This window comes from Lupinus angustifolius, chromosome LG08 (genome assembly GCF_001865875.1).
Source record: "Lupinus angustifolius cultivar Tanjil chromosome LG08, LupAngTanjil_v1.0, whole genome shotgun sequence".
In the NCBI taxonomy this organism is placed as follows: Eukaryota; Viridiplantae; Streptophyta; class Magnoliopsida; order Fabales; family Fabaceae; genus Lupinus; species Lupinus angustifolius.
The window spans coordinates 6,302,204-6,318,075 of NC_032016.1; the positions used below are offsets into that span (position 1 = coordinate 6,302,204).

The 15,872-nt window shown below is 32.2% G+C and overlaps 3 protein-coding genes across 3 annotated transcripts; 2 read left to right on the forward strand and 1 right to left on the reverse strand.

Moving 5' to 3' along the window:
• LOC109354779 (probable protein disulfide-isomerase A6) lies at positions 430 to 4,944 on the forward strand. Its single transcript, XM_019597500.1, has 11 exons — positions 430 to 683; positions 1,304 to 1,388; positions 1,875 to 1,972; positions 2,101 to 2,156; positions 2,615 to 2,732; positions 2,908 to 2,935; positions 3,040 to 3,131; positions 3,556 to 3,712; positions 3,831 to 3,955; positions 4,104 to 4,203; positions 4,571 to 4,944. Exons 1-11 carry the CDS (start codon positions 511 to 513, stop codon positions 4,634 to 4,636), a joined length of 1,098 nt encoding a protein of 365 aa, XP_019453045.1. The 5' UTR covers positions 430 to 510; the 3' UTR covers positions 4,637 to 4,944.
• On the reverse strand, positions 5,893 to 9,256 carry LOC109353628 (putative protein TPRXL). The gene is made up of 3 exons (XM_019595961.1): positions 8,974 to 9,256; positions 8,051 to 8,148; positions 5,893 to 7,045 (listed from the first exon to the last, which is right to left on the reverse strand). Exons 1-3 carry the CDS (start codon positions 9,115 to 9,117, stop codon positions 6,466 to 6,468), a joined length of 822 nt encoding a protein of 273 aa, XP_019451506.1. The 5' UTR covers positions 9,118 to 9,256; the 3' UTR covers positions 5,893 to 6,465.
• LOC109353751 lies at positions 12,647 to 13,893 on the forward strand. Its single transcript, XM_019596119.1, has one exon. The coding sequence runs from the start codon at positions 12,894 to 12,896 to the stop codon at positions 13,530 to 13,532; it is 639 nt and encodes a 212-aa protein (XP_019451664.1). The 5' UTR covers positions 12,647 to 12,893; the 3' UTR covers positions 13,533 to 13,893.

Sequence of the window (15,872 nt, forward strand, 5' to 3'; positions counted from 1 at the left end):
ATTAAAATTAAAATTTTAATATATTTTCAAGATGATTATTTATTTATATATATATATACCTTTAGACACAATCTTTCCAAAACTTTTCTCAAAACACAATTAACCTTTTTAGCCCCTCAAATTTATTCTTGCTGTAAACCAGATTGAAAAAACCTTGTTTTCTTCCACCCTCTTCCCCACATTCTCTTTTCCACTCGACCAAACAAAGGAACATTGCACAACGTGTTCACACTCCACACGTGGCTTTGATATTTCAGAGAAGAGAATGACACTACGCACCTATCATTCGATGCCACGTCAACAACGAAACGTCACAAGTGAGAACACTTCTAAAGCGCAGGTGTAGCAATAACATGATGCCACGTGGTGGAGCAGAGTAGCGACAACTTTACGTAATCACACACTAGAAAGTTTCATAAACTGTGTTCCGTTTGAATTTGTAAGTACCAGTGAGAAAAGTGTTAAGTAAAAAAACAAAAACAAAAAGACGAAGTGAAGAAGAATCAGAAAATGGAGAGATCTCAGATCTGGAGTAGAACGATAAGGTTTGGAGCGATTGCATTCGCTTTTGCTTTGTTATTCGTTTCAGCCTCAGCAGACGACGTCGTTGTGCTCTCTGAAGATAACTTCGAGAAGGAAGTTGGTCAGGACAAAGGAGCTCTCGTTGAGTTCTACGCTCCTTGGTAATTATTACACCGATCTTTTCCGATCCATGATTTATTACCTTTGAATTTTTTAACGTAGTTGAAATCGTTAGGTTTTGGTTTAATCGCTTCTGTTTCGGTATTAAACGGTTAAACTTGTCGATCTGTGATATCATGATGTTTTCGCTTTTGATGCAATTTAGAATTTTAGATCCTATAGATTCAATCTAATAGAGGTTAATTATGTAGTCTTTGAATCCTTCAATCAAATAATTAGAGGATATTGCTCCTCTACTTGAAATTACAGGGACTACAAGGTGCGGTTGAGCTTAATTTAGTTTGGGAGATTTGAACTTTCGAAGAGTTAACACACATATTTAAAAAAACACAATTGCATATAGGACAATATATCTTCCAAAAGGAAGTGGATGGAAAGAAAATAAGGAAAACCTCCAATTACCACTCCTTTAACCAAAGCAAGCACAACTACTCCCAAAGTCTGAACAAGTAGCAAACCTGTACAACTGGCCAACACCCTAAAATTTAAGTTCTAATTAATCATTTCATTTTCAAATACTTCATCAGCATAATATATTCTTATCACTACTACCAAGGAAAGTAAAATGAGCACTTATATCTGCTTTTTTTTGTCATGGTAGGTGTGGGCACTGCAAAAAGCTTGCTCCAGATTATGAAAAGCTCGGTTCCAGCTTCAAGAAAGCCAAATCTGTTGTAATTGGCAAGGTCAGCACCCTGGTTTTCTCTGAGTTTATGCCTTCGAATTTTGTTTGCATTTTATTAATCTGTTAACATAGTAATTTGTTGAGGTATCTTTTAATCTTCAAGCTTTTTTATTGGTTTATGATACTAGTGGTAATCCCACGCTTACTGTGGAGCATTTTGGTGTTATATATCTAACTTCATGACCTTGGAGACTAAGCTACAAGTTTTATTATTTAATATGTTATCTCTCATGGACACTTTTTTCTCTACTGTTCAACTCTTAAGTTTTCTTGTTAGTTCTTCAAAATTATATTGCTCTCCCCTTCCTTTCCTACTATATACATAGGATAGTAACCTTATGCTTAGGAGTGGAACATATAAAGTTTTAGTACTTAGTAAAAATTGTTTGTACTGCTTCTGCCTGTATGTTTTCTTGTTGACCTTTGTTATTGTTCAATGAGCTCATTAGACATTAATTTGAGAAATCTTGCTTTTAATGTGCTTTAGGTGGACTGTGATGAGCACAAGAGTTTGTGCAGCAAATACGGAGTCTCTGGGTATCCAACAATTCAGTGGTTTCCCAAAGGATCTTTGGAACCCAAAAAGTAAGGAGACTTCGGCTATTTAAAAAACTGAGAACATTTATATCTCAATTTGTGTAGTTATTTACCTTGTTTTGTCACATATATCCTTCCTTTTGTATTGAATACATGATTTTGCAAAAATTCTGTAGGTATGAAGGGCCACGCAATGCAGAAGCACTTGCTGAGTATGTAAACACAGAAGGAGGTATATTAAGCTTTTGAAGCTACATGCTCTAATACCTCTAAAGAGCGTGTTTTTTTTTATTTTAATTTTGAAGAAAATGTAGACTTTATCATTTCACAAACTAGATATCTTACATGTTAACTATTTTGTTTTAGAAATTTTATTGAATGGTAGCTATCCTGGAAAAAAGCTTCTCCCCTTGTGGGGTAAGGCTATGTACATCTACCTTCCCCGGACCCCACAAAGTAGGAGTCTCATGTAATGGACCGCCCTTTTTATAGACTTTACCAAACTAATAAAGTTTAGGTTTCATGTCCTTAACATCACAATCTCCATCTATTTGCCTAGTTTATTTAGCTTTTATGGTGACCTTGATTCTTGAGAATATGCATAAGAACAATTTCGTTTTGCCTTTCTCTTCTATGCTTTTCATACTCGCACTTGTAGTGGGATTTCCTTATTGTAGAATTGGCTTGCAGGAACCAATGTGAAGATTGCTACAGCTCCATCCAATGTGGTTGTGCTAACAGATGAAACATTTAATGAGGTTGTCTTGGACGAAACCAAAGACGTCTTGGTTGAGTTTTATGCACCATGGTACTCACCAATAACTTTCTTATTGTTATTCTCCTCCATTTTAATCTTCAATTCACATTTGTTTTTAATGATCTGAAATTTGGAGATCTAGTTTATGTTTCACTTCAATTTTCTTTGGGTGTTGTGAAAAATCTCAATTACTGCCATAGCTTATAAAGTTTTGTAATTCTGCCAGGTGTGGACATTGCAAGAGCCTTGCTCCTGTAAGTGGATATCTTTGAGGTTCCCTCGTTATCAATTTAAGGTTAAGGCCTTTAACTTCTTTAAAACAATAATATGAAACCTGACACCGCTCTTTTCTGTTCAGATTTATGAAAAAGTTGCCACAGCCTTTAAATTGGAGGGAGATGTAGTGATTGCGAATCTGGATGCTGATAAATATAGGGATTTTGCTGAAAAGTAAGTTATCTGATCTATTTTGCTAAGAAAAATAGCTTTTGATTTTATCTGTATGAATCAATGCATGAAGTCCAATAAAGGAAAGAAATTATTTTAGAGGTTAGCTAGACTAGTGCACATGTTACAAAGGACTCGCAGATGTTTCCTTTTCTTTCATTTCAAGTCATAATGCAGTGAAATATATATAAATATAAACCTTTTTCCCGCTGGCATAATGTCATTGGTGATATTTCACTATCGTTCTTATTTGTAGTTTATTTCATATTGAACAGATGGACAAAGTGTTAATAGTTCTCACAAGATAAATAATTAAAGTCTGCGGTTATAATAGCAAGACCGAAACAATGACTCCGGTGAAGAGTGCAGAGGTGGAAGACTATGTTATGATAACTAACTGAAATTTGCTGGAATGATGTTTATGCAGGTACGGTGTGAGTGGATTTCCCACCTTGAAGTTCTTCCCAAAGAACAATAAAGCTGGAGATGCATATGAAGGGGGAAGAGACTTGGATGATTTTGTGGCTTTTATCAATGAGAAAAGTGGAACAAACCGAGATGGAAATGGACAGCTTACATCAAAAGTTAGTAAATTTCAGATCAATGAGGGGAAAGCCAGATTCCTTTATATTTATTTTATTTGGTCATGGTTTTTGGGGTTGATGCATTTGGTATCTTCATACATTTGATATTTCTGTATAGGCTGGTATAGTTGAAAGCTTGGATACCTTGGTAAAGGAGTTTGTAGCTGCAGGAGATGCAGAGAAGAAGGCTGTGTTTACCAAAATTGAAGAGGAAGTTAGTAAGCTAAAGGGTTCTGATTCAAGGTAACAAAAACATCCTTTAGAAAATTGCTATAATAAATTTATTTTTACTATATTTTATTCCCATTCGTAAGGCCAATATATTCTAGTAATTGCCCCTGTTATTTACGTGCGAAACTAGATGCAATAACGCAACAATTGTTTTTATTAGGCACGGGAAGATTTACTTGAAAGCTACCAAGAATTATTTGGAGAAAGGTTCTGATTATGCCAAGAACGAAATCCAGAGGTTACAGCGCATACTTGAGAAGGTAATACTCTCAGTCAAAGCAACCTTCAAAGTTTTATATATTCACATGATATGACAAATTGACATGGTCATGGGAGATGAGATATGTGGCCTAAGGAAAAAAGCTTTTCCTTTGGTTTCTGTAAGTATATGTTTCCGAGTTGAGTTTTGGAGGGGAATGAATGGAATTGGAGAGCTTTAAAGTTATTTCACAAGTGTATTTCATGATTCCTTCGTTTTTTTCCTTCCAAAATTCATCTTTCATCTTATAAATGTGATAAGCTTTAATTATTTTGTTGTAAAATGTGATTAAGAATTGAAGTAGACAAATTATTTGAAACAACTGCATAATTTCAATACTCAAATGTCTGTGTTGGTTGTTGATGCAGTCTATTAGTCCTTCCAAGGCCGATGAGCTCACTCTGAAGAAGAATATATTGTCAACATATGCTTAACTTGGTGGTGGGAACCATATCTCCCGAAAGATAGCATTCTGCTCCAGCGCATCACCGTTAATATCGAAATTGCAGGGATACTTTCAACATGGAGACTTATAGTCATTAATTTGAAGTATGTTACAATGAAACCTATTAGGCATGGCAATTTTGGGGGAAATAGGATTGTTCTATCTTTCATTTTCCCCCTGGTGCATGTTTGTTTAGGATTAGAATTGTTTTTCTTATTTTTTATAAGGAAAATTGTTCTAAAAAAATTATAAACCAAGAAAAATAAGAAAAGATCAACATGTTTCAGTTTAATGGGATGATTTATTTTCAGTTTATAATCATAATCTAAGAATATAATCTATACTGAACACATACTACATTAGTCCATTGATTGCGATTTTGGTAGTAGACAACAGTACATTCGCTAGATGATGGTAGATACGTTTGTTACATGACAATGCAAAATTTATTACACGCGATCTAAATCCCAAATTATTCTAACCTAAATTTCTAGTGAAAAGTTCTGACAAACCTAATCTAAATGCCAGTTTAGTTGCTCCTGGAAAAAAAACTCCTCTAAGGGGAGGTGATGTTTGGTACTAAATATTATTTTTAATGTGTGCATAAGTTACATTTTTATGTTTCGTTGATACAAAATATTTCTAGGAGACATTCCTAACAGAAAACAAGAGGATAGAAAAAAAGGCATGGATGTCATTTCACCCTCAAAATTTAGTGTTTACCTAGAAATCTAGCATTTCTATCTAGAAGAAATTTGGGAATCCAAATTTCAAATTTGTACATCTAAAGTATTTCCTAGTTTGCCTATAACTTTTTTGATTGCCTAATAATACTTTGACAATTTAGTGAAATCTTACCTCATTAAATCAACTCCTAACTAGAATTTATTATTTTAATATATGTTAAGATCTTGATGCACTAACTAAAAGGTGGATATACCCTCGCTTCTCCCTTTAAATCCAATTGAATTTGAAGCAACCTCAATTTTTGTTCCTTGAAAAGATTTAGAGTACATAAAAAATAGACATGAGGAAAGCTCCTTAAAAATATTATTTTAAGAATGTAGTATTTATACACTGTTTGTATAAAAAATTATACACAATCTTATCTATTATTCATTTGTATTATATTTAAGAGTCAACAATGATCATATATAAATGGTAGATGATACAATGACAATGTACAAAATTCATATACTATCAGTACATTCATATTTTCCAAATTTGCACATCTAAAGCAGAGTATTTATATTTACTACAGAGCAACCAAACATAAGATGAGTTAAAGTGGAAGAAAATTATTTTTTGTCAGCAGAAATAAACCCCCAAGAAACAAGGGTAAGGAAACCCTACCCATATCACAATTGATGATATGACACTTGCTAATTGGAAGGAGGGTGCATGCAGCAACTTATAGGCCACACCACATGATCCATTAGCAGCCCCATTTCCTTAAGAGTGTTAAGAAAGCAAACCAACAAGTTCTTAGAAGACTGCTCTATAACGAATTAATCATGGAAATCAAACTGTTACAAGATGCAGGGCTCTTACCTTTCTGAAGCATAGAAAATATGATAATAGTACTTGAGTCAGCCACAACTATTAATTTCCTAATACCGGAGTCCCACACCAATTCTATGCCCTTAAGGACACCCCATAAGTCAGCTTTGTATGCAGTACAGTCCCCAGTGTGGTAGCCGAAGACGATTCAAATGTGGGAGAATAAATTATTTTTAAGGCAAATGAAACCAACACTTCTTTTATTTGGTAAAAAAATAGCATACAACAAACATAAATGATTGTCTAATAATCTAGCAACTAGCTTGAGGATTCAGATGGTTTCAAGTTCATATTTAAGATCCTGCATGGCTTACTATCACGGTCAAACTCAGGTTCAGGAATGTTCATTGGTGAACACTCCTCAATCTGATACTCTCTCTCGTCGACCAGAGATTTCATATATGGGCAGCAAGACCGTTCATCAGTATCTATGTTAGGGACAGGCTCTTGGCCAGAACCAAATGGCAACTCCATGGATGCAGAGCCAGACGGGTATGTTCTCATCTGCACAGATCGTAGAAGTGCAGCTCTTCTTAAGTTAGCTGAGTGGCATATATCACTTGGTGATGATGGGAAGCGGCCCTCAGAGTCTGACCCTCGCTGACGAGGCTGAGAGCAGGTAAGGGTTGAGAGAGCAGAGCCATGAGAAGCATTTGAACTAGTGGAAGGAGCTGAAGATAACGATGCATACTGTGGTCTTTGGTACCGGTGTGGAGAAGAAGCTGGACTACTGGTAAGACTCTCAGGTTGGGATGAGCAACTGTGCACTGCAGTATCACAATACCTTGAGTCGTCCGAGTCTTCTGATAAAGGTGAATATTGTAAAGACATTTCATCCCTATGAACAAATTTCACAAAAGAAATTATTGGAAAGATTTTCTGATAATTGTAGAGTAATATAAATTTATTTATGCAAAAGACTTGCAGTTGGTGGTGGTAAATTATCATGTTCTATAAAGTAGACTTATATATGTCATAGTTTAGAATGATGTTCAGTGCACAACAACAACAACGGATTAGTAGCATGAGGAAAATAGGTTCAGATTGTGTATTATTCAAAAGCATCTATACCCTGAATTACATTTATTATAAAATCAGAATAGAGCCATAAACTAAAACAAACACACCATATGGAAACACAACTATGACATCACACATATGGGGATGTAAGCATCATATTCATGCTTCCCATGAAAACTTTTCTGTTGCTACTAGAGTCTGTTCAAAATACAATTTATTATGCTAGCATGCTCTCTACAAATCTTTTGGAGTAAACTGTTGTTATAGTGCAAAGTAACTGGTCTTGGATTCATGTTCCTACCTATCCTTACTTCCTATTTTAATATCAAATATCCCACATAAGGGGCAATAAGAGGCAATATAAACCCTAAAAACCAAAGGTCGGATTATTTGGGCTGTAGGGAATATAAAGCTACATAATTGGGTAGCTCGAGGGGAAACTGTGAATAAATGTGGAAGCATGAAAATATGATGGATGACCATGGACCACACACAAATAAAGGCCTTCTAGCTACTTCAGGGTTGGAGTTTCTTTGGCAACATAACCATAATGAGCAAAATTTCCGCAATATGAGCTACGAAGGAGAAGGATCACGGAAGAAAACCTCTTAAAATGCTGAGAAAATTACATATTAATTACATGGGAGATGAAAAGATTAATTAACGCAATACTTCCGAAGCCAGTATTCACTAACAAAACATATACATAGTATGCAACAATGCAAAACTCACGTTAAGGAAGGATAGATAACCTGTTCATAAACTTCAAAACTGGGAGCATATAGTAGTGTGCTTAAATAAGAAAAATGACAACGACTATTACCTTAGAGAGAACATGCTTTCAGACCTCGCTGGAGAATCCATGAGATTATCAGGAAGTGAGTCTCCAACTGTCAATCCATTAAGACTGGACGCCATAATCTGGACAGACAAACAATAGATTAAGCGACTCAAATTTGATTCTAGTTAATTTCATTTAATTGCAACCACAGTGTAGCTGATTTTTTTAAATCATTCAGTAGAATCAAAAGAAACACAAATCAAACTCGAAGATCTCCTGATGTGCAATTTAAACATATATTTGTATGTTTTCTGGTTTGAGATAAAATGTATCATCCATGAAAGGTGATCCTGGTCGAGCCGAGTAAGACATTTATCTATATATGATCAAAGCAACAACATTGTTCCTAACAAAAAAATCCTATACATGTAGTGTTTCAGCTCAGACATGGAAACTATTGGTGTGTAAATTAGGAAAGAAGCTCAAACCAAGTCTCTCAAATTTGAACAATATACCACATTTAAATTACAAGCCAACCATTAATCAATTAATGTTGAGATTTCATAATAACATTTTATTAGCCTAATGCAATAATTAACAATAGTTATAAAGCCAAAATCAAAGGTCATTTCTCATAAATAGCTAGCTTAACAGTTGAAAAACTAAATTACACTATAAAATTTAAAACCTTAAAATAAATCATCCTATTTATCTGTCTAATTGCAACAAAACACATCCTTTTCAAATTTATTGTGTTTTTTTCATACTATATTCTTTCTTCACTATTTTTTTTCTAATACTTACTAGTTACTTACGGAAATCAATAAAGTATTAAACAAGAGTAAGTACGGAAAATAACAAAATATTATACCCTTCTAAAATAGAACTTTTTTGGAAAATGTACAGAAAAATATGAACAGAAGTATTAAATAATAAAATAGGAGAAGAGGGTAAATTAGAAAAACCTCGCTAAGGTAACGCTTATGGGAGCGAAGATTGTCGACGTAAACTTCATCTTCGGGATCTCTGATACGTTTTGAATTTGGCGATGAAGATGAAGGTGAGGGTGACCCTCCAATTCCCAAATTCCAATCTGAACCCATTTTCATCTAAAACAACATACCACTTTATTCGTGGATAAAAGGATGAGTCACTGTTGCAATGTTAATTTTTGTGTAAAGCAACATTAAAAAGCTCGAGCTTTCATTTTCTGTCATGGCGAGGTTGTGACTCAAACATATCAGTATCACAGTTTTTTAAATAAAAAACGAACGGTCACAAATGCATGAAGTTATTTTTTATTAGATAATTACATTTTGATAGCTACTAAATCATCTTACATTCATCTACCATTCTACCCAACAAAAATGACATATATGTCTCACTTTATTTTGATTATATATTGTGAAAGAATATATGTACTAATATTATGAGTTTTTTATATTATTATTAAATATTTATTATTTAGATTAAATTATTATTTATTTTTCAAAAAATATAAAGAATAGATAATGTAATAACTATTTATAAATATTTATACTAACAATAAATTGATATTACATTCTATATCATTTTACTTTACTTAAGTGATTAGAAAATAATTTTTCTTTACCTTAACCCAAAGATTTTATTTTTTTTGGTAGATTGTATATCATTTGATTGATTTTTTTATATTTCCTTTCAATTGGATTGACTATGTTTATAATAGAGTAATTTATTATATCAATAAAGTGTTTATCTAGTTATGAAAATATTCATTTGATCTTTATAAATATTAATTTTGTACCGGTAGAGTGAAGAATAATCTTGATAATACAAAAAATGAGTAAGTCGTTATATTTTCTTATTTTTTTTTTTGTTTTTGAAATTGAAAAACTAAATACTAAAAAGTGGAACTGTATCCCAAGTAATTGTTTGACTAACCTATTTAATAATTTAATCAAGATTAAATAATTTTTAACCTTAAAATCAGTTAAAATTGAAACGGTATTATCCCAACTCCAGGTAATTGTATTTGACAAACCTATTTAATAATTCAACCAAGATTAAATAATTTTTAACCTTAGAATCAGTTAAAAAGGCTATGAAGGCTAAGAAGTCTACGTGCTTAATTGCAATTTTAGTTATTTGTATTTTGTGATTTTAGCTCTCCATTTGGCTTTGATTGAGAACTCGTTACTGATAAAGTGTTACTTTAATGAATGTAAGATTTTACTAAATCTTCAAATTGATTAAATGTTAGATATTTAATTTAATTTTTGATAATGATACTTGTTAAGAGAGATAATCACACCTCAAAAAAATTAGTTGCTTATTTAATATCATTTCTTATAAAAAACTTTGGGAACTCTAATGTGGCTAATTAAAGATTGGTATGCTTCTTTTGGTTGGGAGAAGAAAATAAGAAGAGATAAATATGTGAGAAAGAGAGTGAAAAGAGAGAAAAGATGAGAAATAAAGTGAATTTTAGTGTTGTTTGGTTGTATAGAGAAAGAAGATAAAGAAGTGATTTTTCTCCCCCACTCTTCACTAGATAAAGATTTGTTGTCCCAAATTATGTTTCAAACTATGTCAATGATCAATGGAAATATTTCATGTCAATTAAAAAAATTAAATTTCATTATTTTTAGTTTTTTGTTTCAATATTATTAGTGCAAGACATGGTTTGAGACACAGTTTGAGACAATAGATCCGAGTCTCTCTTCCCTCAAACTCTCTCCTAAACCAACTAAGAAAAATATGACATTTCTCCTCAACTTCTCCCCTCTCACTCTCTTTCTCTTATATCTCTACCCTTCCAAAAGAAGACTTAGTTTCTTTCACCCTATGAGCAAATAATTAATTCATTTCAGGATGTATAGTTGTTTATTATAACAAATGTCGTTTTCAAGAATTGAACCTTTAATATTTTGGTCTTTTGAGATATAGTAAAACCTTACACTACTTAATCAACAATTTATTATAAATTTTATTAATTTAATGTTTAATAAATATATTTTTATTAGAAGATATAATGAAAATGAAAATAATTTGTATTCATGAATCAAAATTTATATAATTTCCATCATTACTAAAAGGAGTTTTAAGATAAGCTTTTAAACCTAAAAATGTACAACAAATTAATAAAGACGATTGAAATTATAACAAGATATTACAATATTTGGGGCGCTCATTCACAAGCTCTTACGACTATGTAAAGCTTGAATTTAACTTATTTAAATAAAAAGTAAGTGATTATTTGAGCTTCATAAGCCCCAAGATACTTAATGCCTTGTATATTCACTATTTTTAAATATACTAATATTATTTTTTATATATACTATTATAAGTGTATGTCATAGGTGTTTTCCAAGCATAAATCTTAAAAAAATGATTTTTATAAATAAGATCTAAATGCATTGCCTGGTATATAAACTTGGATGGAGACGTTAGGGTATTATCCTACTTTTTTTTCTTTCTAGTATCATGAATATTCCTTCATTTTTTTGGATAATTAATTAATTTCTTTCGGGATTTCGGTTGTTCATCCTAACAAATATTATTCTCATGAACCGAACCATCAACCTTGAAGATTTAATGAAATCTTACACCACTAGGTCAACACCTTGTTGGTATGATATTATACTACTATTATTACACGTGATAAATTAATAAGCATCATGTAATTAAAATTATTGTTGTCATTATTCAGAATTCTATAATCACATGTCAAGGGAGAGGAAAAAACATGAAAACCAACTTAAAAATGTTCCTAATTACTAGTAACCTATTTCTAAACAATTCGAGAACCCCATTTTTAAAAAAAAAATACTTCCCTAACATATTTTTATTTGTTTTTTTCTTAATAATATAAAGCTGTAGTTTTTATTATTATAAGAAAAGTAACTAATAAGAAAAGAAACATGAGCTTTTTGTATAACTCTAAACAACCCTACCTTGAGTGAGTATTTCCCATTTCGCATGGTAATAAATGCATTGTTTAACTCGAGAACCATTTGGTGTTCAGGAAAGGATCATATCTAATGGATGGGGATCACCTGTCCCATTTGGTGTCCCCATCCAATCAGAGAATTTTATTTGATTAAAAATAAATTTAAATAATATAAATTAATATTTTTACGCTATTCTATAATATTTCATTGGCTTGGTACATGGGGACAGGAATTTTTGGGGACAGAGGATCCCCATCCCATATCTAATAGTACTGATGGGTGATTATTTTTGCTCTTACATAAAAAATATCAACACATTATATCTTAAGAATAAAAACTTAAATTATATTACATTTTTATTCTTATTTTGAGTATACTTGTCACTCAATAATAGGAGAACATATGAACTCTTGATATTCATTCATTGCAAGAAAAAGAGGAAGAAGAGTATCTTTATTTGGTCAATGACCACTTCAACAGAAATTAACGGTAGCCCATAGCAGTTATTATGTCCCAAAACAGAAACCATGATTCTCTCTTCCAATCCGAATCTCTCGCCTCATAAATCACCACACACATTCTCTTCTCACTCACCATTCACAATTACCATTATGACCCTCATTCTAGAATAATATTAGAATTATTCCAAAGTATTTTTGTCATTCCAAAACAACCTTGAAATGGCACTGTCCAACCAACCCTTTTAGATACAAAATATAACAAAGTAACATTTCTGCATGCATGCATGCGCTGGATCTTAAAATCACAAACAATGGCTCTTCAAATTTCTTATTAGTATTTAAACTTATTTTCCTTCATAACTTTCCCATAACACTAGCTCCCAATTTTCTCCCCTGCTTTTAGCACAAAGCAGTGGGGTGGAAAAAACAATAACACCACATTAGTTAATTCCTTTCCTCCAATCATCTCTTTATTTCTCTACAATTCAATTAATGGAGCAAAAAGCTGAAAACCTTGACGTTATCATAAGCAATAATCCAAATGCAATCGTTGTTAACCCTCCAAATCACTATAATATTGAATCATCCCTTAAGAAAAAGAAGCATGGCAACAAGAACATTTTCAAGGTGGCACTCTTCATGATGCGGGGTAGTCACAAAAAATCAAAATTGCTCCTTAAGGATGATGGTTCTAGAAGCATATGGAGGAAGCTGGTAGGATCCATGAGGCCATTGCACCTACAAAACAACCAATCTCCAATTCAAACTCCTAAAGCCAAAGCCATTATAGCCTTGCCCTATGAGAATAATACTAGTAATCTTGATATTCATCAGAGCGAGGTGGATGGATTTGATTCAGCTTCGGAGTTTGCGAATTCTCCATCTCCAGCGAGTAGCCGCTACGCTTCTGCCGTAGGGCTAAATGAAATGGTTCAGGATGAGGAAAACCATAAGGAGGAGGATAAGGAAGAAGAGAATGTTATGGAGGAAGATGATGGTAATGGAGATGAGATGATTGATGCTAAGGCTGAAGAGTTTATTGCTCAGTTTTACAGAGATATGAAGTTGCAAAGCTTGGACATTGTAGATCGTCGATTCATGGAGATAAGTATGAGGTCATTAGGGTTATAAAGCTGAAAGTTGTGCTTCATTCATGTCTAACATGGAAATGGGAAACCTTTTCTATTTATTTATTTATTTACTTCATTGTTAGTAATATTACTAGGAAAATATAATTATAAAAAATAATTATAGATATATAAAGTGATGTATTTAACCCTCAAAAAAAGTTGTTGATGGGAAAGGGAGAAGGTTGAGAGAGGAATAGAAATTTTGGTGAAGAACATAAGAATGGGGGAATAGAGATGGAGAAATTCATCGTGATCTATGCATATCATTATTATGATGTTAGAGAGAATAATGAACTTAATATCCAAATTATTTATTTTTTCTTTGTTTTATTAAATAAATAAATTTGGAGCAATTCTTATAATTTCCGTGCGCCTTTTTACTGCTTTTTGTCTCTTATGTTTTAGATTATTATTATTTTGTGTGACTTCAACAATATACTTTTATGTTCTTTAGTGATGAGTAATGACCTTATTAGTGATTAACCATTATATTTTAGTCTCGAAAATGTTTCGTGGGATGGTGTACATATATTTTGATGTAAAAATATGACTCATGTTTCTTACATTAAAAGATATATAGTTAAATAAGTTCAAGCCGGCCCTCATAAATATGTCGTTCTTTGACCCAGATACCTACAAATATTGTTTGAAGGTTTGAATTCCATAATTCATATGAATAAATACCACTTATCCTTGTTTTCTAGCTATTCTAGTCGATTAAAAAGTATAACTTAAATAAAAAAAGAAATTCCTAAAAACAAAACATAACAGTATAACACTTTTATATTACTTCTCGATACCTAATTTACTGAAAATAGGAAGATAAGATTTTTTTGGACATATAATCTATATACAATATTCCATAGTCCAATTTGATAGGGGTAAGTGTGAGACGAGTTGAGATGAGTTAAGCATGTCTATCGCTCATCCCTAAATATTGCTCGGGTTAAATTTTGAACCTGAATCTGTCCCTAATTAGGATGGGATGCGTAAGGGATGAGTCTAAAATAAAACTGGTCAAGATAGAGACGAGTTCGGGTTGGAAAAGACAAAATGAAAAACACATATTTTTTCTCTCAAATCTTTAAGCATGCACAATCAAAATTATCACAATTTATATATAAACTCAACTAAAACATGCATCTCACAACATGTCAATAATAAAAAATTCACACAAAAATGAATACAATATCTAACTATTAATTGAAAAATGAAACTTAAAAATGAATACAGTAGTATAAGCATAAGCAACTTCAAAGAGGAAAAATAAACAATGAAGAAGAAAAAAATAACTAATTCTTAAGCGTCGTAGTGTCTTTCATTCTCGTCGCACCAGTCCTTTACTATCCAGAAAAATTAAACAACAAAAAAAGGTAAAGAATAAGAAGCATATGATAAATTGTGTGAATACGTTGTGTGAGCTGAACATAATGAGTATTGATAAGTACTTATTCAACTATTCTTAATATGTAACTATAATGGACAAGCCAGATGACGCGGACATAGACCTGAACCCGTTCATTTTTTACGACGGGTCTGTCCCTTTTAATCGTGTCTATCCTCTTTTATTTATTTGGATGGGTCATACTCATCCCTAAGTCATCAGGTTGAGACGGGTCTATGGGTCGGGTCAAGTCTTGCTCATCCATACTATTTGAGTCCAAATTATTTCACAAATAAATATTTTAGGATATAGATTTTTATTTATTTTTAAATTAAATAAATCTATTTTTTATAGTTAAATGTTTGTATGTTAGTATTTATTATGGGTGATACCCCTTCACTACCTTCCTTAAACTCTTTATCTTAACCATCAAACTGTCTTATGACTCTTTTTTTAATTTGTTGTGGGTAAGATTCGAATTCTCAATCACTTTTATTCCATTCCTTAAATCTTTCATGCTTGAAATTATGACTCCCTAATTAGATCTCTTAGAAGAGTATACATTTAGTTGTTTTCTTAATGGATTAAAGTGTGATATATAATTGATGATTAGGATATTTGATATTTCCACTCCTTTTACTCTAGTCAAATTGTATAAAGCAGCCAATTTTATCAGCTGGTTTTAACTTAAAAAGAAATATTTTATTGTTATAGTAAGAGTAAGACAATAACATTGGCACGGTGCTCTGGGAAGTTTGCATTAGCTCTTACGCGTATGGTTTTACGATATTAATTAAAATCTCATTACCAAACTGCAAAAACTCATCTTAATTTTGCATAACTTTATACTTGCCCCACCATATGTGATTGAGTGGTAATCTTAATATGAATGTTATTTTATGAAAATACATTAGTCCTAGACAAATGACTAGGTTTGTCAAACAAAGACAATAAATA